Genomic DNA, 27,107 nt, shown 5'->3' on the forward strand with positions numbered 1-27,107 from the left:
AACAACCAGTGTTGGGGAGTAGTAAACTACATGTAATTCAACTAGTAATTTAACAAAAGTTTTGCAGTAGCTTGGTTACTTACCACTGAACTAAATTCCAATCTTGGTAGTGTTTTCAGTAGTTAATTACTTTTTTTTTGCCATGTGGCGGTATAGAACTGGAACTATACACTACTTAAAAAAATAAATTATATGGGTGAAGAACGCAAGAATTTCGTTTATTTTTTGGCATCAGACCTGCCTAATTCTCACATGAAACATCGTTTTTGTGTTAAATAGGCCTAATTACACATTCTGTTAGCATCTGACTCAAGAGTGAACTATTTTGCAATTTGTAGTCCATGATATTTCAGATTTAGATACTGTATGGTGATTTACAGGGTATTCAGAATGTATTCAGAACCAATTACTTTTTCCACCTTTTGTTACGTTACAGCCTAATTATAAAATTGATTACACTTTTTTCTTCATCAATCTACACACAATACCCCATTATGACGAGGCGAAAACAAGTTCTAGAAATTTCTGCAAATTATTTAGAAATAAATATTCAGACCCTTTACTATGAGAATTGAAATTGAGCTCAGGTGCATCCTGTTTCCATTGATCATTCTTGGGATGTTTCTATAACTTGATTGGAGTCCACCTGTGGTAAATTCAATTGATTGGAGATGATTTGGACAGGTCCCACTGTTGACAGTGCATGTCAGAGCAAAAACCAAGCCATGAGATCGAAGGAATTGTCCGTAGAGCTCCGAGACAGGATTGTGTCAAGGCACAGATCTGGGGAAGGGTGACAAAACATTTCTGCAGCATTAAAGGTCACCAAGAACACAGTGCCAAGAGGCACCTAAAGGACTCTCAGATCATGAGAAACAAGATTCTCTGGTCTGATGAAACCAAGATTGAACTCATTGGTCTGAATGCCAAGCGTCACGTCTGGAGGAATCCTGGAACCATCCCTACGCTGAAGCATGATGGTGGTAGCAGCATCGTGTTGTGGGGATGTTTGGCAGGGAGTTGGAGACTAGTCAGGATCGAGGGAAAGATGAACGGAGCAAGTACAGAGAGATCCTTGATGAAAACCTGCTCCAGAGGGCTCAGGACCTCAGGCTGGGGCAAAGGTTCACCCTCCAACAGGACAATGACCCTAAGCACACAGCCAAGACAGGACTGGCTTTGAGACAAGTCTCTGAATGTCCTTGAGTGGCCCAGCCAGAGCCTGGACTTGAACCCGATCGAACAGCTCTGGAGAGACCTGAGAATAGTCGTGCAGCTGCGCTCCCCGTGCATCCTGACAGAGCTTGAGAGGATCTGCAGAGAAGAATGGGAGAAACTCCCCAAATACAGGTGTGCCAAGCTTGTAGCGTCATACCCAAAAAGACTCAAGGCTGTAATCGCTGCCAAAGGTGCTTCAACAAGGTACTGAGTAAATGGTCTGAATACTTCTGTAAATGTGATATTTCAGTTTTTTTCTAACATTTCTAAAAACCAGTTTTTACTGTGTCATTATGGGGTATTGTGTGTAGATTGATGAAGGGGACAAAAACACATTTCATCCATTTTAGAATAAGGCTGTAACGTAACAAATATGGAAAAAGTCTCAATACTTTCCGAATGCACTGTATCACAAAGTAGTTTGGACGTAGTCAACTGCTTTTTCAAAGTCATTTTAGTTAAGCAAACTATGGTTTTCTTAAGGGTAGCTTTAGTGTAGCTACTTCAAATGTGAAGTAATTGCTAGCTTGGTAAACTATATTTTCAGAATACTTCCCAAATGCTCATAACAACAAATTAAATAAATTAAGTATAGTAGGGCAGAGTGGGGTAAGTGGAGCCATTTTTTTACATTCCGCATCACTCTGTTAAGAGAAATGTAGTATTCTTTCTAACAAAGATGTCTACATGTATTTCAGGATGTTGTGTATACCCGGAAATAATCAGAATTAATTTAAACATTACTGTTTTGAAAACAAAGCTTGTCCATAAAAGTGGTCTCTTGGCACAACTTACCCCGGATATGGGGTAAATTGAGCTGTATGACAGGGTAAGTTAAGCCGACTACAAATTGCTATACTAAATTAAATATTACCACTACCTTTTTAAAATGTATATTTATTTCCCATACACAATTCAACACAATCACAATCACTTAACAAACACTTTGTTTTTGAAAATTGTTTTCAACATTGGCCTTTTTGTTGCCTCATATCCCAGCGATAATGCCTGGCATTACGCTTGTGAAGAAAACGCTTGCCATTGGCTCAACCATTGGTTCAAGTTACCCCATAGCTATTGACACTCCTTACCCCAAGACAAACATTTTGACTATTAGCTCACACAGCTACAAGGACACACGTTCATGCTAGGTTTAGGACCTCATATTGAAGCTTATAGATACCCCAATTGATGTATAGAACAATCTTGAAATTACTTTGGTTTAGATGCAAGCAGCATGAAGTCTCTAACACAAAACAAATCAGTTTTTTCGACCTAACTTGCATACCACTTTTTCAATGTGGTTTCTTCTTTCACAAACTCCAATAAATGACAAACTCCATGAAATGATGACCTCTCCCTAAATATTTGGTCAAATGATACATTTTGTGTATAGTTTTCTAGAAACAAGGGTGGCTCAAGTTACCCTTTGGCTCAACTTACCCCACTCTCCCCTACAAATGCAGGATCTTAATTTGAGTCAGTTTTATACACCAGTTCAATAATACTGCAGTAACAGGAAATTTGAACTGGTTATCGATGTATGAGAGGATTAACACACAGAGGACTAGTTGCATTTGTTAAATGTTCAGCACGGTTGTGTCTGAGACTCATGGCTGCAACAGACGACAGTACTACTGTACAGTGTTCAGCTCTCACTGTTACCACTGTAACCATATGCACACTCTTTATCCCCCCCAGAGAGAGAACAAAAGCCACGCTGAGACAGTGTTTTTATCTGAATTATTTATCTGCCATGCTGCTGTCAGTCATCTCTAAAAAGAGGTCTGAAAACAGGTGATTTTGCTTGTTGATACTCTATGGCTAGAGAGCTGTTAACACACACACACACTTGCACCCACAGACTCACACAACCACATACTGTATACACCCCATTCATTAAGCGAGCTGAGGTGTGTTTGCCCAACTCCCATGCTCCTTTGCAGCGTCTGATCTACTATCTGCCGTTGTCGATAGGCGCGGTCTGCTCTCTCTCTCTCTCTCTCTCTCTCTCTCTCTCTCTCTCTCTCTCTCTCTCTCTCTCTCTCTCTCTCTCTCTCTCTCTCTCTCTCTCTCTCTCTCTCTCTCTCTCTCTCTCTCTCTCTCTCTCTCTCTCTCTCTCTCTCTCTCTCTCTCTCTCGGTGGGGGAACATCGTGGCCAGAGGGGGGGTTCTCTTGAACAGAAACAGTACAGTCCCAGGACAGAACGGACAGACAGAGACGCGTGGTGACTGGAGAGGAACGAAATAAGAGATCAAGAGGAGAGGAGCGTATTGCTGCCTCTCAGGCTTTTGTGTTGTGAGAAACTAAGGGAGAAAAGAGGGGAGGATAGGAGGGAGGGGGGCACACTCCTGAGGTACAGGGATCCCAGGAGGTTTCAGCAGGGGGGAGAGGGCTGTACAGGAGGGGTGTGTCAAAGCTGAAGAGGAGGGGGTCTTCTCTGCTTATCAAAGACAAGAAGGACAGAAGGAGAGGAAGAAAAATAAGTGAAGAGTGAAGGAGAGATAACGGTTTCGCCTCAGCGTCAGGAGTTGAAGAGGGTCTCGAGGGGATCATGGTGAGAATGAAGAGGGAGAGGGTCAGCTGAGAAAAAGGAGAGTAGAAACAACAAACAGAAGGTAAGGACAAAGGGATGTGTGCTCACTGAGTGAAGACTTGGTTTCTGAGGAAGAAGAAGAGGAGGAGAGGTCTCTCTCGTTGAGGCGTCTGGTCGTTTTCCCTGGTGAACTTCAGTCAGTCTACAGGACCCCATCATGGCCGTCCAACTCATGCCCGAATCAGCTGTCTGTTTGCTTATGGTGAGTAGGAGAGGTCCAGGAATTTTTACACACAGACACACACACACACGCACACAGGCACAACCACACATATACACACACAGTCACTGAAGCAGGTAGCAAGATGTCACCCCACGAGGGGAGGTGTTGCATGAGCTCCTATGTACACTACTATACACCCTCCACAAATCTCCCACCTCTATCATAAAGAAATCAGTAGTTATGTAATATCATATTATCATCAAACAAGGTACCATTTCATCAAACATTTCTGTGCTTCAAACCAATCTGTGTACGTTTCCTTGCTTTGTCTAAATGCTCCACGTGCTCACAGGGATCTCTCTGCAGTGGGCTGGTTATGAGACATCACACAGAGAACAGATATCACTGTTACCAGATGGGCGATGTGCTGAATGTGCTGCCGGTGTGTGTGTGTGTGTGTGTGTGTGTGTGTGTGTGTGTGTGTGTGTGTGTGTGTGTGTGTGTGTGTGTGTGTGTGTGTGTGTGTGTGTGTGTGTGTGTGTGTGTGTGTGTGTGTGTGTGTGTGTGTGTGTGTGTGTGTGTGTGTGTGTGTGTGTGTGGAAGATGGAAAGGGGAAGAAAGTTGGAACATAAGTCAAAATATAGCTAGCAGCATATCTTTACCTCTGTCGAAATTACTGACTTGAAATAGTGTTAGCATCATGGTCCAAACATACAAACACTTACAGTATTTCAAATATATGCATGAATGAATTAACCACAAAGATGACTTTAGCCATGGACTCTGTGGAAAAACACACCACATCACTTGAAGATGTTACTGTAATTATTTCCGTCTTATTTATAAAGAGTAGTTAACTGATAACTGATCAAAACTAGAGAGAATTATTTATTTCAGCTTTTATTTCTTTCATCACATTCCCACTGGGTCAGAAGTTTACATACACTCAATTCGTTTTTGGTAGCATTGCTTTTAAATAGTTTAACTTGGGTCAAATGTTTCAGGTAGCCTTCCACAAGCTTCCCATAATAAGTTGGGTGAATTTTGGCCCATTCCTCCTGACAGAGTTGGTGTAACTGAGTCAGGTTTGTAGGCTCCTTGCTCGCACACGCTTTTTCAGTTCTGCCTACACATTTTCTATAGGTTTGATGTCAGGGCTTTGTGATGGCCACTCCAATACCTTGACTGTGTTGTCCTTAAGCCATTTTGCCACAACTTTGGAAGTATGCTTGGGGTCATTGTCTGTTTGGAAAACCCATTTGCGACCAAGCTTTAACTTCCTGACTGATGTCTTGAGATGTTGTGCATCAGTCCCTCCTGCAGCAAGGCACCCCCACAACATGATGCTGCCACCCCCGTGCTTCACGGTTGGGATGGTATTCTTTGTCTTGCAAGCCTCCCTCTTTTTCCTCCAAACATAACGATGGTCATTATGGTCAAACAGTTCTATTTTTGTTTCATCAGACCAGAGGACATTTCTCCAAAAAGTACAATGTTTGTCGCCATGTGCAGTTGCAAACCGTAGTCTGGCTTTTGATAGCGGTTTTGGAGCAGTGGCTTCTGCCTTGCTTAGTGGCCTTTCAGGTTATGTCGATATAGGACTCGTTTTACTGTGGATATAGATACTTTTGTACCTGTTTCCTTCAGCATCTTCATAAGGTCCTTTGCTGTTGTTCTGGGTTTGATTTGCACTTTTCGCACCAAGGTACGTTCATCTCTAGGAGACAGAATGCGTCTCCTTCCTGAGTGGGATGATGGCTGCGTGGTCCCATGGTGTTTATACCTGCGTACTATTGTTTGTACAGATGAACGTGGTACCTACAGGCGTTTGGAAATTTCTCCCAAGGATGAACCAGACTTGTGGAGGTCTACAATTTTTTTCTGAGGTCTTGGCTGTTTTCTTAGCTGAAACTATAGTTTATTAACAAGAAATTTGTGGAGTTTTAATGTCTCCAACCTAAGAGTATGTAAACTTCCGACTTCAACTGTAGGCCTTTCATCTACACATAGGGGAGGAATCAGAAAGACCAGTACTGCAATTCTTTGTATTTTGGTTGTTATCAATAAAACGTCTTTTAAAAACAGGCTCAACTTGCCCGACTGCCATAAATGCCATCAATTGTCTGTCTTCCACTTACACAGTGGGGAGGAACAGAAGATCAGTTTTAGGCTACTGGAATTCTTTGCAGTTTGGTTGTTTTAACTACTTGTTATCACCTACCCAATGGGGCAACCTCAAAGCATGCTCAATTTGTGCAACTGTTCAGTTCAGTTGCCCCAGGCAATAGGGCAACCCTTGTTTGTCAATCACTGGTGTGTGTGTTTGTGTGTGGCTATGTGTCTGTGGCTGTGTGTGCATGTTTGTGTGGCTGTCTGTGGCTGTATGAATATTAATGACATTTCTGCTGTGTGTATTAATATTTCAGTTGAGGCAGTGATTATCTCTGGTATAATTACAGGAAGTGATTTTAATAACACACAGACTCTGTAAACACCCACAGAAAATACTGACTGCCACAAATAATACTGAACAACCACACACAAACTAGATACCTGTAGATATATCTCCCTCTCTATCCCTCTATCTCTCTCTTTCTATTTCTCTTTTTCTCTCCCTGTCTCCCTGTGTGTAAAGAAGGGCATCTGCTATTATGTTTGTGCCAAGTTCACTGAGGGAAGCCATCTCCTTGGTGGGTGTAGAGGCTACTTACACAACGAGCAACAGAAGGCTCTCTCTCTCTCTCTCTCTCTCTCTCTCTCTCTCTCTCTCTCTCTCTCTCTCTCTCTCTCTCTCTCTCTCTCTCTCTCTCTCTCTCTCTCTCTCTCTCTCTCTCTCTCTCTCTCTCTCGCTCTCTCGCTCTCTCGCTCTCTCGCTCTCTCGCTCTCTCGCTCTCTCGCTCTCTCGCTCTCTCGCTCTCTCTCTATGTCTCTCTCTCACTCACTCTGTCTCCTCTTTGGGGTGTCGCCTCAAAGAGGAGACAAACTGACTCACCTTGGAAAGGTTTAATGATGTTTTCATTTTAATTTAGCATGTTAATGTCATTCTAAATCTAAATGATGTATGGGGCTCTGGGGGAAGCACGTGTTGCCATGGAACTATTGTCAATACTCAGTTGTGATTAACACACCTATCAGTTGTGATTAACACACCTATCAGTTGTGATTAACACACCTATCAGTTGTGATTAACACACCTATCAGTTCAGTGTCTGTCTGAAAACATACACGGTTTTATGAAGAACGTTGTTAAGTTTCACACTATACAGATTCTTAGCCACAGTATTACACCCTTCCCCGAAATACACACACACACTCAGATCCCCTATCCTCATCACCATGGTTACAGACCCCCAACCCCATTCCAGCACCACTGACTACGGACCCATCAACCTCATTAAATTAGTTGACAGGAAGTGACCTCGTTCAATTAGAGGGAACAGGAGAAATCACAGTGTGTTTGTGCTGGGGAGCATTGTTGTTGTGGCTGATATAAATAAAGACATCCAGTAAATTGTGCTTTAGTTCTCCTCTGGGCTCCATCTGTCTGGAGCTAATGTGATTGGAGCTGAGTTACAGTACAGTAGCATTAATACTGAGTGGTCTCAGGCCTGTCATGGAGAGCAGGCCTAGGGGAGGCCAGATAGAGCAAATATGATTGAATCTCAGAGCTGATTGACTGATGGTTTATGAGGGAGGGAGGGAGGGAGGGAGGGAGGGAGGGAGGGAGGGAGGGAGGGAGGGAGGGAGGGAGGGAGGGAGGGAGGGAGGGAGGGAGGGAGGGAGGGAGGGAGGGAGGGAGAATTGGTTATTACTTCATCCACAGCAAAGCAAAAGATAGCTATCATTTTTCAGCTGATGATGCCTTTTTGACTTGAAACTTGTCTCCAAAGGAAGATGATATCAGTCATGGTTTTGTGGTATGTGTACTTCTTTGTCTGCATGGCTCCTATGTGATCTATTTTAGTCCATGCATGATCGATGCTGAGGCAGTCGCAGACTAAAGAGAGACACAGTTTCATCTGATCTGAGAGGCGATAGATAGGATCACAACGGCTAACAGGAAATAGCCTGTGGTCTGTTCTCCAGAGGACATGCTGGCATTACTGGTGTGATCCCCATCAGAAACCTCAGCTATAGCGCTAGCTATGTCGGCTAGCATACTGGTTTGATTCATATCAGAAACCTCAGGTAGCGCTAGCTATGTCAGCTAGCATTACTGGTGTGATCCTCATCAAACACATCAGCTAGCGCAAGCCATGGGTTCTAACATTCCTAGATGGAGTCTGAGTGTGGTATCAGTCTTGAGGTCACTGGAGACAAAAGACTCTTATACAGTATCTAGCTGCGTCATTTCTGACTATGTGTTTGAGAATGGTTCACTGCAGAGAGGGCTGACTGGGATACAGCAGAGAGCTTCACGAGGGGTAGAGAGAGGCTGTAGTTTCGCATACACACGGACACACAGCGAGAGAGAGAGAGAGAGAGAGAGAGAGAGAGAGAGAGAGAGAGAGAGAGAGAGAGAGAAAGGGGGGGGGGGGCTAAGCGGATTACAGTCACACAGCTTCAGGGCTGTTCACTGCATGCTGAACTACAACAGGAGAAATGGCACAAAACCCACTCTGCCTGACAGAGATACCACTGAAACAAGCTCCTGGTGATATATGAACTCAATCTACTCAGTGTAAATTTGGGTAAATGTGACTTCTGTAAGCAAAGCGTGTACAACATGTTCATGCAAAACTTAAATAAACCATGTGTGTGTGTATGTTTTGCACTATGGTCTTGATTAGGGGGCTTGAACTCCCCTCATCTCATATCCTCAGTAGGCTCCATAAAATTATGTCTATTTATATCACTCACTACACATCATCCCATTATGTGTGTGTGTGTGTGTGTGTGTGTGTGTGTGTGTGTGTGTGTGTGTGTGTGTGTGTGTGTGTGTGTGTGTGTGTGTGTGTGTGTGTGTGTGTGTGTGTGTGTGTGTGTGTGTGTGAAAAGGAGATGCATGCGATGCAATATTTTTGGCAAATGAGGGCTGTTTTGGAGAAAGGTGATGAGGAGACAAAGAGAGCATGATTTCTGTGTTCGGAGAGTTTACAGTATCTTAATCAACTTGATCACAGCTAAATTGTAAACTGGGTCTTCTCTCTCTTTCTTTAACTCAATTATATAAATGCTTTAATGGCATGAATGGGTGCTTGCCACTGTTGCCAAAGTAATTCATTATTACATAAATGAACAATATGCTTAAGCAACAACAATAGTATATATCAACAAAAACAATTATACATGGAAAATAATACACAATAAATAAAACAAACAGCAACAAATGAGAAATCAAATCTACAACAGCTAATTTTTCTCTCTCTCTCTCTCCATTATAGTCCTGAAGGGGGAGGGGTAATGTAATATCTGGCAGTATGACATCATGCAGTAGTCTAATTGATTACTCTGCAGTACACAGGCTGGTCTGTGTGTGTGTTACCCTATGTCATTCTCTGCCCCATCCTTAAATTGCAGCAAGAAAAACAGCAGATCACATTAAAAATCACATCAAATAATCACCACTGCACACAAAACGCACCTGCGTAGACTATGACAGAGAGAATTCTCACCTCAGTCGATCACTTCTAAACCTTTTCACTTCTATGTCACACTGGTCAAATACCATCAGTGAACATGTCAATACTAATCACCCGCACACACACACACACACACACACACACAAAGCCAAGTTATCATTACTCATTGTGTATTTATTCCTTGTTATTCTTTTTTTTCAATATTTTCTAAGTGCTTTTATTGTGAAGTGGAAATGTCTAGAAGCAACAACGGCTCAGCCGCGAAGTGGTAGGACACAGAAGCTCACAGAACAGGACCGCCGAGTGCAGCACAATAAATGTTCGTCGGGAGCTTCATGAAATGGGTTTCCATGGCCTATCAACTGCACACAAGCCTAAGATCACCATGCTCAATGCCAAGCTCGCCGCCATTGGACTCTGGAGCAGTGGAAACAAGTTTTCTGGAGTGATGAATGGCACTTCACCATCTGGCAGTCCAACGAATTAAGCTGGGTTTGGCGGATGCCAAGAGAACGCTACCTGCCCCAATGCACAGTGTCAACTGTAAAGTCTGGTGGAGGAGGAATAATGGTCCGGGGTTGTTTTCCATGGTTCGGGCTAGGCCCCTTAGTTCCAGGGATGGGAAATCTTAACGCTACAGCATACAATGACATTCTAGAAGATTGTGTGCTTTCAACTTTGTGGCAACAGATTGGGGAAGGCCCTTTCCTGTTTAAAGAAGGGAAGGGGGACTGAATGCATTCAACCGAAACGTGTCTTCTGCATTTACAGTGTATGGTGGGTGTAGAAATTGACCAACAAATCTATGTATATAGCAGCCTATAGTGTTACGCCCTCATCTGTTTCACCTGTGCTTGTGCTTGTCTTCACCCCCCTCCAGGTGTCGCCCATCTTCCCAATTATCCCCTGTGTATTTATACCTGTGTTCTCTGTCTGTTTGTTGCCAGTTCGTCTTGTTCGTTCAAGTTAACCAGCATTTGTCCTGTCAGCTCCTTTCGTTTCCCAGCCTCTCTTTGCTAGTCCTCACGGTTTTGACCTTTGCCTGTCCTGACCCTGTACCCGCCCGCCCGCCTGCCGTCCTGTACCTTTGCTCCACCTCTGGATTACTGAACCCTGCCTGTCCCCGAAAAAAAATACTAAACCCTCCCCTTGATTGAAATTAAAAAAGCAGTCAAGGGGAGGGTTTATTATTTTTTAATCTAGTCCAGTGGAGGGTCATACAATTTGTAATGAATGAATTGTCACTATTTCTCAGTGTTTTAGAATTAGTTGCTTATTAGGAGAGCTATATATATCCATCTCGATGTTTGCCCGATGCAACCCCTCATCTGTGATTTTCCACTGGGCACACAATATCACACTAAAATATAAGTTATTGACCTTACATCAATCATATGCCAAAGCACATCCCAGAAAGCCCCAAAATCCCTAACAGGTACCATATACCCACACATGTATAAATCAGTAACGTACAGCAAACTTGTACACATTGTAAAATAGAAAATAGAAAACAGTATTCAGAACGTGACCTACCCCTTGCATCACATTTTCCTACTAGGAAGACCTGACGTTCGCGATCTCCCCCTATCTGCAAGCGGGGCCAATCACAACACACCTTATTGTCATCAGAGTTGAACTAACATTAAATACACATTTCTTTAGATGCAAGTGGAAACATAACCAACCCTGTTACACCTCCCCCATTTTCCTCCAGGTAAACCATTCTGTAAATTTAGATCCATCCCTTATTTAACCCATGTTTAGTTTTTCTGTAAAGTTGTCTAATGTTGGTGAGGAATATTTCTTCATAATCACTATGATAAATAAAATAGATTTTCTTGAGTGTCCCATGTAGCTCAGTTAGTAGAATATGCAGACGACACCATTCTGTATACATCTGGCCCTTCTTTGGACACTGTGCTAACAAACCGCCAAACGAGCTTAAATGCCATACAACACTCCTTCTGTGGCCTCCAACTGCTCTTAAATGCAAATAAAACTAAATGCATGCTCTTCAACCGATTGCTGCCCGTACTCTCCCGCCCGACTAGCATCACTACTCTGGACGGTTCTGACTTAGAATATGTGGACAACTACAAATACCTAGGTGTCTGGTTAGACTGTAAACTCTCCTTCCAGACTCACATTAAACATCTCCAATCCAAAATTAAATCTAGAATCGGCTTCCTATTTCGCAACAAAGCCTCCTTCACTCATGCTGCCAAACATACCCTCGTAAAACTGACTATCCTACCGATCCTTGACTTAGGCGATGCCATTTACAAAATAGCCTCCAACACTCTACTCAGCAAACTGGATGTAGTCTATCACAGTGCCATCCGTTTTGTCACCAAAGCCCCATATACTACCCACCACTGCGACCTGTATGCTCTTGTTGGCTGGGCCTCAATACATATTTGTCGCCAAACCCACTGGCTCCAGGTCATCTATAAGTCTTTGCTAGGTAAAGCCCCGCCTTATCTCAGCTCACTGGTCACCATAGCAACACCCACCCATAGCACGCGCTCCAGCAGGTATATTTCACTGGTCATCCCCAAAGCCAACTCTTCCTTTGGCCGCCTTTCCTTCCAGTTCTCTGCTGCCAATGACTGGAACGAATTGCAAAAATCACCGACGCTGGAGTCTTATATCTCCCTCTCTAACTTTGAGCATCAGTGTGCCTGTACACAGCCAATATGTAAATAGCACACCCAACTACCTCATCCCCATATTGTTACTTATCCTCTTGCTCTTTTGCACCCAGTATCGCTACTTGCACATCATCATCTGCACATCTGTCACTCCAGTGTTAATGCTAAATTGTAATTATTTCGCCTCTATGGCCTATTTATTGCCTTACCTCCCTACTCTTCCACATTTGCACACACTGTACATAGATTTTTCTATTGTGTTATTGACTGTACGTTTGTTTATGTGTAACTCTGTGTTGTTGTTTTTGTCGCACTGCTTTGCTTTATCTTGGCCATATCACAGGTGTAAATGAGAACTTGTTCTCAACTGGCCTACCTGGTTAAATAAAGTTGAAAAAATTAATAATAATACAATTCAAATTAAATGTTGCTTGCAGCACTAGAAGTGTGGGTTTGATTCCCACAAAGGACCAGTACAAAAAAAGTATAAAAATCTAAGTTGCTCTGGATAAGAGTGTCTGCTAAGTGACTATACACAGGTGAATAGCAACTTGCAGCCATACACCTGTGAAATCAGTTACTGATACAGACATGGTGGTGTAGCAGGGAGATTGAAATCCCAGCTGAGGACGTGTTTAATTTTAGGTAGTGTATAAATGAACATGCACAATGTAATCATGTGTGTCAATTATGTAAGTTAAAAGTACTGTGTGTGTAACTAGTTTCACAGCCTTTTTTTAGGTAACATACCCAAATACTTTCTAGTTGAATGAACATTTGAGACAAATTGAGCAAACACATCATTTTAAGTTAACAGAATTTTTGCATATGTTTTTTCATATTGGAGCTAAGCTTAGGCCAACATTTCTTTTAAAGTTAAGGGTACCACTTTGACCAAAAAGTGTTGTGGAACCAGTTACTGACTATTATTTAGTTAAAACAACTAGATTTGTTTTACACTGTGTCAAGAGGGCCATTGGCGTGGCCTGGCACTCTTTGTCATGGCTAAGAATGGCTTAGTATGGCCTGGCATGATTGGGCATATTATCCAGGCTGGAGGCATGATGGGGAGAGGCTGGCTGTATTGAGGGAGAAGGAAATACTGCAAACACAGACTTAATAATAGTTTAGATGCACTGTAAAACACAACCGAATCATCAATGTATATAATTACTCACATAGTGTGGTGTGTTCTGGAAGACTGGTTATTTTTCTCCTCCTGTCTCCACTGCTGCTCCCTTCTGCTCTGCATTCAGTTCTACTCTTTTCTGTCCATCCAGGTGAGCGTGGGAGAGAGAAAGAGAGAGAGAGTGAGATATTCACGTTAGACCCACCGGTGTGTGACTGCACTGCCTCCATTAGAATGCATTCATTTAAAGGTCTAATGCGTTATGCATTAAAGTATCTCAACATCAAACGATTAAGTAACTTACTATGAAAGTTTTTAATTCAAATGTTCAAAAATAAACAAAAAAAGCTTCTTGAGATCCTGTGACAGATCATGTGACAGGTGGACTTTATTGAACTAATTATGTGACTTGTGAAGGTAATTGGTTGCACCAGATCTTATTTAGGGGCTTTATAGCAAAGGGGTGTATACACATGCACGTACCACTTTTCCGTTAATTAAAAAAATAAAATAATAATTGAAACATTATTTTCTTCATTTCACTTCACCAATTTGGACTATTTTGTGTATGTCCATTACATGAACTCCAAATAAAAATCAATTTAAATTACAGGTTGTAATGCAACAAAATAGGAGAAATGTTAAGGGGGTGAATACTTTTGCAAGGCACTGTACAATCTCCAAAATACATTTCCCACACCCCCATGAGGACAAAGGCTATTTTAAGCTTAGGGGTTAAGGTGAGGGGTTAAGGTTAGGGTTAGGGTTAGGGTTAGGGTTAAGGTTAGGGATAGGGATAGGGTTATGGTAAGGGTAAGTAAGGGCTGGATGTGTAGGAGTAGTTAAGAGAAAATGCTGCTGTTTTATCAGTCGTGGGAAAAAGTACCCAATTGTCATATTGAATAAAAGTAAAGATTTAATAGGAAATGACTCAAGTAAAAGTAAAAGTCACCCAGTAAAATACTACTTTAGGAAAAGTAAAAAATTATTTTGTTTTAAATATACTTGTCACGCCCTGACCATAGTTTGCTTTGTATGTTTCTATGTTTTGTTTGGTCAGGGTGTGATGTGAGTGGGCATTCTATGTTGTATGTCTAGTTTGTCTATTTCTATGTGTTTGGCCTGATATGGTTCTGTGGAGATACGCACGGTGTCTCCAGTACATGTGCATAGCCCGGTGCAGTACATAGCAGCGCCTCGTATCGGCCGGGCTAGAGTGGGCATCGAGCCAGGTGCCATGAAGCCGGCTCTACGCATCTGTTTAATGCGTAGTGCGTCCAGTACGTCTCCTCGGGCCGGGGTACATGACACCAGCCCTACGCATGGTGTCCCCGGTTCGCCAGCACAGCCCAGTGCGGCCTATTCCACCTCGCCGCACTGGCATGGCTACAGGGAGCATTCAGCCAGGTAGGTTTGGGCAGGCTCGGTGCTCGAGACCTGCAGTGCGCCTCCACTGTCCGGTCTATCCAGTGCCTTCTCCACGCACCAGCCCTCCTGTGGCAGCCCCACGCATCAGCTCTCCTGTGGCAGCCCCACGCAACAGCCCTCCGGTGGCGGCACCACGTACCAGGCCTCCAGTTCCAGCACCCCGCACTCGCCCTGAGGTGTGTGTCCCCAACCCGGAACCATCAGTTCCGGCACCACGCGCCAGGCCTACAGTGCGCCTCCAGGGTCCAGTATGCCCTGTTCCTTCTCCCCGCACTCGCCCTGAGGTGCGTGTCCCCAGCCCGGTACCACCAGTTCCGGCACCACGCACCAGGCCTACAGTGCGCCTTGGCTGTCCTGAGCCGCCTGAGCCGCCTGTCTGTCCTGAGCCGCCTGAGCCGCCCGTCTGTCCTGAGCCGCCTGAGCCGCCCGTCTGTCCTGAGCCGCCTGAGCCGCCCGTCTGTCCTGAGCCGCCTGAGCCGCCCGTCTGTCCTGAGCCGCCTGAGCCGCCCGTCTGTCCTGAGCCGCCTGAGCCGCCTTTCAGTCAGGAGCCGCCTGAGTCGCCCTTCAGTCAGGAGCCGCCTGAGCCGTCCTTCAGTCAGGAGCCGCCTGAGCCGTCCTTCAGTCCAGAGGCGCCTGAGCCGCCCTTCAGTCCAGAGGCACCTGAGCCGCCCTTCAGTTCAGAGGTCCCTGAGCCGCCTGAGCTGTCCGTCAGTCCGGAGCTGCCCTTCAGTCCGGAGCTGCCCCTCAGTCCGGAGCTGCCCCTCAGTCCGGAGCTGCCCCTCAGTCCGGAGCTGCCCCTCAGTCCGGAGCTGCCCCTCAGTTCGGAGCTGCCACTCAGTCCGGAGGCGCTCCTCAGTCTAGTGGGGCCTTTTATTAGGGTCCTCGGTCCAAGGTCGGAGGCGAGGGTCGCCGCTCTAAAGAGGCCAATGAAGAGGGCAATGACTATGGTGGAGTGGGGTCCACGTCCCGCGCCAGAGCCGCCACCGCGGACAGATGCCCACCCAGACCCTCCCCTATAGGTTTAGGTTTTGCGGCCGGAATCCGCACCTTGAGGGGGGGTGTACTGTCACGCCCTGACCATAGTTTGCTTTGTATGTTTCTATGTTTTGTTTGGTCAGGGTGTGATGTGAGTGTGCATTCTACGTTCTAACGTTCTCAATCAGAGGCAGGTGTCAGTCGTTGTCTCTGATTGGGAACCATATTTAGGTAGCCTGTTTTGTATTGTGGGTTGTGGGTGATTGTTCCTGTTTCCTGTGTTCCTGTGTTTGTGTTCACGTTACGGGACTGTTTCGTCTTCGTTCATTTTGTCGGTTTATTGTTTTTGTTCGTTGCTAAAGTATTCTATTAAAATGGATAATCATCACGCTGCATTTTGGTCCTCCTCTCTTTCGCCCGACAAAGAACGTTACAATACTTAAGTATCAAAAGTAAATGTAATTGCTAAAATATACTTAAGTATCAAAAGTAAAAGTATGAATCATTTAAAATTCCTTATTTTAAGCAAACCAGACGGCACAATACTCTTGTTTTTTAAATTTATGGATAGCCAGGGGCACACTCCAACACTCAGACATAGTTTACAAATGAAGCATGTGTGTTCAGTGAGTCTGCCAGATCAGAGGCAGTAGGGATGACCAGGGAGGTTCTCTGTTCAGTGAGTCCGCCAGATCAGAGGCAGTAGGGATGACCAGGGATGTTCTCTGTTCAGTGAGTCCGCCAGATCAGAGGCAGTAGGGATGACCAGGGATGTTCTCTGTTCAGTGAGTCCGCCAGATCAGAGGCAGTAGGGATGACCAGGGATGTTCTCTGTTCAGTGAGTCCGCCAGATCAGAGGCAGTAGGGATGACCAGGGATGTTCTCTGTTCAGTGAGTCCGCCAGATCAGAGGCAGTAGGGATGACCAGGGATGTTCTCTGTTCAGTGAGTCCGCCAGATCAGAGGCAGTAAGGATGACCAGGGATGTTCTCTTGATAAGTGTGTGAATTGGACCATTTTCTGTCCTGCCTAGCATTTGAAATGTAACGAGTACTTTTGGATGTCAGGGGAAATGTATGGTGTAAAAAGTACATTATTTTGGGGGGGAATTTAGTGAAGTAAAAGTTGTCAAAAAAAGAAATAGTAAGTATTGTACAGATACACCAAAAAACTACTCCACTTTCAGAGTGGAGTAGTACAGTATACTTCACTATCAGCATATTCTCTCTCTCAGAGACAGAGATGAGGCCTACCCACACACGTGATCAGACAGATGAGTGCTTCAGCTTGGTTGTCATAGCAAACGCGGTCTAACTGTCTATTGTAGTATTTTCCGTTCCTCCCCCTACCACCCATCTACTAATCCACAGAGAGAGAGAGAGAGAGAGAGAGAGAGAGAGAGAGAGAGAGAAAGAGAGAGAGAGAGAGAGAGAGAGAGATTACTTCTAATGCTGTAACTTCCTCTAATGGAAGATAGAGTACACTTAACCAGACCAAATTACTCATAGTCCTACTGCTCTGTCTAATTAAAACACTCCATTACCCATATTACTCTGGGGGCTATTGCTCCTTCCTCCCAAAGTGTGCACTTGCTCACTTCACTTCCTTCACTGATTTGAAAGGAAATGACTGGTGTAAGAAACATTTAGCAAACTCCCACTAACACATGCCTCTAGCAATCCAATACTTTCATTTTGTAGGAAGTAGGCCTAGTGAACGAGTGAACACTGCAGGAGAAAGGAAATATCATTTGGATGCACACATGATGCTAGCTACAGATTGTACACTAGAATAATGTGATATAACCAAAGATTTTACAGAGTTTTTTTGCAGGTCGTGCGTTTGAATTTAGAAAATGCTCCGTTATTAAAATAAATGTTTTGCTCCATGAAGTAATCCAACAATGTGTACGCCGGCATCTTGTCTATTTCAAATTTGTGTACACATTGTTGAATTACTTATGGAGCAAAAAAAGTATTGATAGCCAATGATGATGAGACCTGTGTGGTGCCAAGACATCAACCTCTCACTTAACATCAGCAAGACAAAGGAGGTAATCGTGGACTACAGGAAACGGAGGGCTGAGCACCCCCCATCCACTTTGACGGGGCTGTAGTGAAGAGGATCGAGAGCTTCAAGTTCCTCTGTGTCCACATCCGTAAGGAATTAACATGGTCCACACACACCAACACAGTTGTGAAGAATGCCCAACAATGTCTCTTCCCCTTCAGGAGGCTGAAAAGATTTGGCATGGGCCCTCAGATCCTCAAAAGGTTCTAATGCTACACCATTGAGTGCATCTTGACCGGCTGCATCACCATTTGGTATGGTAACTGCTTGGCATCCGACCGTAAGGTGCTGCAGAGGGTGGTGTGGGCGGCCCAGTATATCTCTGGGGCCAAGCTCCCTGCCATCCAGGACCTCTATACCAGGCAGTGTCAGAGGAAGGCCAGGAAAATGTTCCGACTCCAGTCACCCAAGCCGTAGACTATTCACTCTGCTACCACACAGCAAGCAGTACCAGAGTGCCAAGTCTGACACCAAAAGGCTCCTGAGAAGCTTCTACCCACAATCCATAAAACCTCTGACTATTTGCATTGGCCCTTTTTTGCACTGACTCTCTTGCACTGACTCACTGACTCACTGGACTCTACGCACACACACACATACTTACACGGACACTCCAACACACACACACACACTACATCCGCTCACACACACAAAACACACATACATATTGATGCCACACACACATTCATTGGAATGAAACAGAATCTGTATTCAGTTCATTACAATTTTAGTCACCTTATCTGGAGTTACCACACAACCGGGAAATAAGAGTCTGTCTTCTACAGCAGTTATAGACTGTAGACTGAGGCACCAGCTGGGTGTTTTTAAAATGCATCGCCTTTCAGAGAGATTTCATTCTCCCATCATATACAAAGGCAAAGGGATATTAGCACTGTTGATATGGTATATACATTTTATGTTTGATTCATTTCTTTTGTGATATTTATTATAGCATGAGACTGGGGGTTAGGAAAATGATAACACCATACGTTACTGGAAATACATTTCACAGGATTACACATCAATATGAACTTTAATTTTAGCTTACAGGAGAGACTTAAATAAATGTAATTAAATCAATTAAATTAAGGTCCAAAATTGGATAAGGCAGGATGAGACAGAATAGAGGGATAAGAGGGGAAAGACACTGCTGCCAGGAAGAGTAGCTGCTGCCTTGGCATTAGCTAATGGGGATCCATAATAAATACAATACAAGTCAATGAGAGGAATGAAATAGGATGATTACTATTTATTATAATTATGGAAGACTGTGATTAGATTCTCTACGTTTACATTCCAATAAGAGCTGAGGGACTGTTACCACGGTAATAACAGCAGTAACACAGTTCTTAAAATCATATTTATTAAATACATTCAAAATTCTCATTCAATTGAACCGTGTTATTTGTAGATAGATGGTGAATAAACTAGATGGCCGACTATAAAACTAACCATAAATGTTTTCTCTAGGTCTGATGTTGCACCTTACAACATACACTGATCATACAAAACATTAAGGACACCTGCTCTTTGCATGACATAGACTGACCAAGTGAATCTATGTGAAAGCTAGGATCCCCTATTGATGTCACTTGTTAAATCCACTTCAATCAGTGTAACCACTTCAATTTATTTATTTTACCAGGTAAGTTGACTGAGAACACGTTCTCATTTACAGCAACGACCTGGGGAATAGTTACAGGGGAGAGGAAGGGGAGAAGACAAGTTAAAGAAGGATTTTTAAGCCTTGAGACAATTGAGACATGGATGGTGTATGTGTGACATTCAGAGGGTGAATGAGCAAGACTAAAGATCGAAGTGCCTTTGAACGGGGTATGGTAGTAGGTGCCAGGCACACTGGTTTGTGAAAAACTATAACGCTGGTGGGTTTTTCACACTCAACAGTTTCCCGAGTGTATCAAGTATGGTCCACCACACAAAGAACATCCAGCCAACAACTGTGGGAAGCATAGGAGTCAACATGGGCCAGCATCCCTGTGGAACGATTTTGATACCTTGATGAGTCCATGCCCCAAAGAATTGAGGCTGTTCTGAGGGGCAGTACTAGGAAGGTGTTCCTAATGTTTGGTATACTCAGTGTAGTTGACAGATATAGCATGGAACCCAGGTCTGTATATGGACAACATGAATGTTTGGACATCTCAGATGGCTTCTTCCTCACGTCCTCATCATTTTTAAGCTGTTTTACATGCTGCTTAGCAGTAGGGGGCAGTGTCTGTTTATGTCTGTGAGAGGCTATGGGATTATACAATAGTGTGTGTGTGTGTGTGGGAGAGAGCATCAGTGCAGAATTGGGTCAAACTAACATAACTTTAAGCACAGCAAATCAGTATGCCAATGCCCTGCATGTGGCAACATGGCTGTCACATGCTGTACTGAGAGATGATGATGATTATGAGCCTATAGTTTGAAATACGAACACTGAATAGTTTGAGCCATATAGACACTCGGCTACGTGATTACTGGGTTCACACACACACACACGTTTGTTTTACTATCCTTGTGGCAACCAAACAACTCATTCACATTCATAATCCTATTTCCCCTTACCTCTAACCCTAACCCTTAACCTAACCTTAACCCTAACCTAAACACCAAACCCCTAACCATAATTCTAAACTTAACCTCTAAGCCTAAAATAGCCGTTTTCCTTGAGGGAAGTGGTGAAATGTCCCCACAGAATTTTCCTTATTTTACTATCTTTGTGAGGACTTTGTGTCCCCACAAGGATAGTAAAACCAAGAACATACACACACACACACACACACAGACACACACACACAGAAGATGCAAAGCACGGTGTGTCGCCTGCAGAGGCCGGGGGTTGCCCTTGACAACTGTTGCTAGGAGACCGAGCCAGAGGGACTTCATAGAGGAGCACACTGGTTCTCCCTCTCTCTCTCTCTCTCTCTCTCTCTCTCTCTCTCTCTCTCTCTCTCTCTCTCTCTCTCTCTCTCTCTCTCTCTCTCTCTCTCTCTCTCTCTCTCTCGCTCTTCTCTTCTCTCTTTATCACTCTATCCTCGCTCTGTCTCTCTCCTCTCTCTTTCTCTCTCTCTCTCTCTCTCTGCAGTACAGAGAAAGACAGTTTTCTCTCTGAGCTGTAGTTTGGTTGAGAAGGTAGAAAGGCTTTTCCTTCATGTACCTCCAACACCACAGGGTAGTTTAGGAGACTTCAGTGTGTGTGTGTGTGTGTGTGTGTTTGTGTGTGTGTGTGTGTGTGTGTGTGTGTGTGTGTGTGTGTGTGTGTGTGTGTGTGTGTGTGTGTGTGTGTGTGTGTGTGTGTGTGTGTGTGTGTGTGTGTGTGTGTGTGTGTGTGTGTGTGTGTGTGTGTGTGTGTGTGTGCGAGCGAGTGTGTGTGTGTGTGTGCAAGTATACGTGTGCGTGTGTGTGTGTAAGGGATTGTTGGCTAATGAACTTTAGATTAAATGTCAAAGCCAGTCCCTCTGACTGAGAACTGCCCTGCTCTCTCCAACATGGCCCGGGAGTCGGTTAACTCCTGACACATAGCTCTGGTAGTTGAAGTCTTCAAATATCAGGCAGCAAGGTACTCATCACATGTGCATGGTTCACCAAGGCATGTGCGCTGCATAGACAAGCATACAATCCAAAAGGACCAGTGAGAGATTGTGTGTTTGTGTTTAATTCCTACTCATTTATAGATCTATCAATTGAATCTAGTTCATCTCCCCTCTCCAACATGACCATGGTGTTTGTATAATGTCTGATGATTAATGTTGTTATTTGATTTAGTCAGTAATTAACCAGTAGAGTCTGGCTTACTGTTGTAATTCCTCAGATACATTCTGCTCAGGTCTGTCAATATTCCTACTCTTGGAAAAACCCTTTGGGGCGGGGGGCTTCGCCCTGCCAGCGTCTCGGGGAGGGTGGGGGCGTGAGCCCCCACTGATGGGCGGCCATTGATATTGTCTTCGTATTGTATTGTTGTTGTTTTAATAAATAAATACAAATATTCACTTTGCACGCTAGTCTTTTGACTCTGCCAACACATTCTTCCTCTGGGATGTGTGGAGGGAGGAACCAGGTTATTGCTCATAATGACTGTGATTGTGGTGCCAGAAATACCAGAAATAGCCCTGCTACAAGGTATTGGCATTGGACTGCTGGTATCTAGAGCTTGTAAGCAATATGATATTGAACCTTTCTCTGCAGTCAATATGGTGGTGTAACGCTAGCTAACGGACTTCCCTGCTTTCGATAGTGAACGCTGGTCTGGTCATGGGAATATCAACTAATGGTGCAGTATATTACGTAGAAATTGATAGATAGAAATTGTTAGTGCTTTGAAATGGGGGGAAACATCTATACAGTACATTATTTTTGACGATATAATATTGATTTAATGTATCGATTCTCTTTTTTTATAGATAGTTGACGCAAGCTAGCGCTAGTCGGCTGTACCTGTGCCAAAACTTTTCTATTTCTCCTCCTGTAGGTTGGCCTCAGTCTTCTTTTTAAATGGTGAGCCAACATGTTTTCAGCACTTTTGTTTCTATGACTGATCAAAACTTTATTATCAGTCCCTCTGAAGCAAACATGTAGCGAGCAATATGTTTGGAACATCAAATCGCAATACATAAAGCATTGTGATAAATTGTGATACACATAGAATCGCAATACATCGTATCGGTACCTAAGTATCAGAATAATATCATATGGTGAGGTCCCTGGCAATTCCCAGCCATACTTTGTACCCTTAGAGCAACGCATAGTGATTTAATTCCACCCATGGAATTGAAGTTCTCCCTCAGTCTCAATAGAACAGACAGATTGATTGACTGATTGATTGATTGAATTCATTAGACAATAAATAATATACACTACCAATCAAAAGTTTGGGGTCACTTAGAAATGTCCTTGTTTTTGAAAGAAAAGCACATTTTTTGTCCATTAAAATAACATCAAATTGATCAGAAATACAGTGTAGACATTGTTAATGTTGTGAATGACTATTGTAGCTGGAAACGGCAGATTTTTTATGGAATATCTACATCGGCGTCAAGAGGCCCATTATCAGCAACCATCACTCCTGTGTTCCAATGGCACGTTGTGTTAGCTAATCCAGGTTTATCATTTTAAAAGGCTAATTGATCATTAGAAAACCTTTTTGCAGTTATGTTAGCACAGCTGAAAACTGTTATGCTGATTAAAGAAGCAATAAAACTGTCCTTCTTTAGACTAGTTGAGTATCAGCATTTGTGGGTTCGATTACAAGCTCAAAATGGCCGGAAACAAAGACTTTCTTCTGAAACTTGTCAGTCTATTCTTGTTCTGAGAAATTAAGGCTATTCCATGCGAGACATTGCTGAGAAACTGATGATCTCTGATGGGTCCCCCGGGTGGCGCAGTGGTCTAGGGCACTGCATCGCAGTGCTAGCTGCGCCACCAGAGTCTCTGGGTTCGCGCCCAGGCTGGGCTGGGGCGACGCACAATTGGCATAGCGTCGTCCGGGTTAGGGAGGGTTTGGCCGGTAGGGAGGGTTTGGCCGGTAGGGATATCCTTGTCTCAGTATGTAAAAAAAAAATAATGTAATAAAATGTATGCACTCTACTGTAAGTCGCTCTGGATAAGAGCGTCTGCTAAATGACTAAAATGTAAAATGTAAATCTCGTACAACGCTGTGTACTACTGCCTTCACAGAACAGCGCGAACTGGCTCTAACCAGAATAGAAAGAGGAGTGGGATGCCCCAGTGCACAACTGAGCAAGAGGACACAGAACAGTGGATAATCTTATGTACAAGACACAATTTAATCTGAGAGACTCTCTCTTCCACTTTGAGCCATTTAAGGCTTTCAAAGAGGGAATGGTCAAGATGCGTAAGTGCTGGAAATTTAAGAATAATCCTGATTAATTTGTTCTAATGTCTGCAATTTATTTTGTATTATCTTTGGGGCACTATTGTACCAGGAAGAGCATGCATAGTCAAAGTGGCACTGAACAAGAGCCCCTGCCAATGTCCCCATTGCATTCCTATCCAGATATTTGGAGGTTCTAGCCAGAAACCTAATTTTATGGTTCACTTTGGAGAACATTTTGTGCCATGCTCTCCCTGTCAGATGGTTATCTAGCACACATCCAAGATAATTAACAGAATCTTTTGCTGTAACTACTATGTCACCTACTACCACCTTAAAATCAGGAGATTTCCTCAGTTTAATGTTGAACCCGAACAAGATGGACTGTTTTTCCAAAGTGAAGTGACAGTTTATTGTCCTACAGCCATTTACTGACTTTCAGAAGTTCAGCACTGAGGGCTTTCTCAACCACATTGTTGTCTTTGTGGGAAACCAGCAGTGCAGAATCATCTGCATAGAGGAAAAGGTCACATGTAAAGGCAGATTTAAGATCATTTAAATACAATAGAAAGAAAATTGGACCCAGCACATTCCCTTGGTTCTAGATTTTGGGTTTAGACAGGGTCCCATCCACATCCACGATCTGTTTTCTTCCTTGCAGATAAGAGCTAACCCATTTTACTGCTAAGTTGTTAAAGCCCATGGCTCTTAGTTTGATTAACAGAATATCATGATCCACTGTATCAAACGCCTTTTGGCGATCTAACATAACCATACCACAAAATGTCACTCTGTCTACTCCCTTCCTTATGTGGTGAGTTAGATATAGTAGGCAAGTGTCGGTGGAATGGGATTTCCTAAAGCCAGATTGGATCACATATAATAGGGAATGTAAGGAAATATATAACAGACAATGTCACACACACACACAATTCATATCTCTCAAGTCGAAGCTATTCACCCGCGTTAACAGAGAAGCTATATGAGCAAGCAGCTATTCTGTGTGGTGGGAGATTGAGTTAGCTGTAAAAGTGTGACAAAGTCACATATTGACTTACTGGGTTGCTCCCTTCAGACCACTGCCATGAACAATGATCTAACCAATGAACATTGAATGTGACGTTATCTCTCTATCATTCAATTCATTTAAATTGAACAAGCCATGTGGAAAGTATGGTTACATTTGCCAGAGGAAATTGTAATAAGAATTACTAACTCTACCAGCACTCTACAAAAAACCCTAGACAATACAAAAACTGGCGTACCCACCCTAGTCACACCCTGACCTAACCAAAATATAAAGAAAACAGAGATATCTCAGGTCAGGGCGTGACAAAAACATTCTCTGAAGATGGTAATTCCTCACTGCAGGAACAGTAGGTAGTGAGGAAAGAGCCTTATTCTGATCCTAGCTCGATTTGACAGTGTGTACAATAAAACATGTAATGTTTGTTTACACACAATCTAATTTCATCAGGTAAACACTTATTTGAACTTATATTTCACGATCTGACATAATGGTAGGCAACCATTTAGGCTTTACATTACATGTTGCTATTTTTCATATTTTTTTATCAATTGTCAATTGTTAAGCACTACTGAACAAAGAGTCATTTGGGAGTTGTTTTTGGTGAACAGAGCCAAAATGTCCGGCTCACTGAAACGACTCAGAATGCCCATTAATAATAGCCTAATGCATGAATGTCAAGTCTTAACAAGTCTCACATTGATCACGTCTGTTAGAAAATATCCATCACAAGCTGGAGACATCGTTTAGAAAGGAGAATCACTTAAACATATATTTTCCTTCTGTGATGTCTTCTAATTGATAATTGCTGCTATTAATTCCTGTGCTTTCTGCAGCTTGTTTAGCAGCAGCTAACAGGCATAAGCCATTAGCATGTCTTCTGTAGAATGTAATTGCAGTCTTTAATTGAAACACAGAAAATTACACGTTTACTATGTCTGTCTGTGCTGTGGATTTTACACAAGTGCATCTCTGCTCGTTTAAACACATGCACACACAGCCTAGTGTTTTATTACGGACATAAAGCCATTGTAGATCAGTGTAGGGCACTTGGTAAAGTTTAAGCCATTGGTTCCCAGGGGAAAGGAGGAGAGAACAGGAGACAGAAAGGCTGTAGAGGGGGTATACAGGTAGGGTATAGGGTGTATACAGACATGGTTTAAGGTGAAGGGTGTATAGAGGGTGTTTTATGGAATGATGACATGTGTATGATGACTGTCACGACTTCCGCCGAAGTCGGTCCCTCTCCTTGTTCGGGCGGCGTCCGGCGGTCTACGTCACCGGCCTTCTAGCCATCGCGGATCCACTTTTCATTTTCCATTTGTTTTGTCTTTGTCTTACACACCTGGTTTCAATCCCCCAATTACTTGTTCATTATTTAACCCTCTGTTCCCCCATGTTTGTTTGTGAGTAATTGTTTATTGTATTGCGGTCCGTATTTGTGGCCTTGTATTTCTACGACGTGTATTGTCATATATTTGAGTAAAATTGCTTTCATTACTCATATCTGCTGTCCTGCGCCTGACTCATCTCACCAGCTACACACAGACGCTTTACAATGACACACAGGGTTGCAGGGCTGGGGTCAATTAGAATTGAAGGCAATCAATTCAGGAAGTGACTTTAATAAAACGTTCAAAAATATAAAAACATTTGTTATAAATAGCTTCTACTCCTCAATTTTGAATTGTTATTAAAGCAGCAATACGTAACTTTTTGGGCAACTCGACCACATTCACATTGAAATTAGAGTTATAGATGTGTCATTCTCATTGAAAGCAAATCTAAGAAGTGATAGATATGTTCTATGTGTGCTATTTCTATGCTAACCCAAGCTTAAGTTTCATTTTTGCATCTTTTACTTTCAGTTTTGTACACCAGCTTCAAGCAAGCTGAAAATACAAATATTTTTGGTTATTAAAAATATATTTCACAGCAGTTTAGATGGTGCAATGATTCTCTACACTTTAAAACTGGGTGTTTTGAGCCTTGAATGCTAATTGGCTGACAGCCGTGGTATATCAGACCGTATAACACAGGTATGACCAAACATGTATTTTTACTGCTCGAATTACATTGGTAACGAGTTTATAATAGCGATAAGGGACCTCGGGGGTTTGTGGTTTGTGGTATATGGCCAACTCCGCGTTGCGTTGCGCATTAAGAACAGCCCTTAGCCGTAGTATATTGGCCATGTACCACACCCCCTTGTGCCTTATTGCTTAAATATGCCATGACATTGTTGAATACTTGTTTCTGATTGGCTTGAAGGGCATTCTAGAGCGTGCGTTATTTCCCTATAATGCACAGTATGTTTGCACGGTAGAATTCAATGGCTATAGTTCATTCCTACACATTCTATGTTTGAGCTGCTTTTAAAAGCAAAAGACGAATTGAAAACATTATTGGAATTGTTGAATTCGATTTTCATAA

The 27,107-nt window shown here is 43.2% G+C and overlaps 1 protein-coding gene across 1 annotated transcript in view; it reads left to right on the forward strand.

Moving 5' to 3' along the window:
• The first annotated feature begins 3,359 nt into the window (after positions 1–3,359).
• LOC139584665 (FERM domain-containing protein 4A-like) overlaps positions 3,360–27,107 on the forward strand; it is a 191,323-nt gene continuing 167,575 nt past the window's right edge. The window contains exon 1 of the mRNA XM_071416777.1: positions 3,360–4,016. Within this exon, the coding sequence (XP_071272878.1) occupies positions 3,972–4,016 (45 nt within the window). The 5' untranslated portion in view covers positions 3,360–3,971. The remainder of the gene's footprint in view (positions 4,017–27,107) is intronic.

This window comes from Salvelinus alpinus, chromosome 9 (genome assembly GCF_045679555.1).
Source record: "Salvelinus alpinus chromosome 9, SLU_Salpinus.1, whole genome shotgun sequence".
In the NCBI taxonomy this organism is placed as follows: Eukaryota; Metazoa; Chordata; class Actinopteri; order Salmoniformes; family Salmonidae; genus Salvelinus; species Salvelinus alpinus.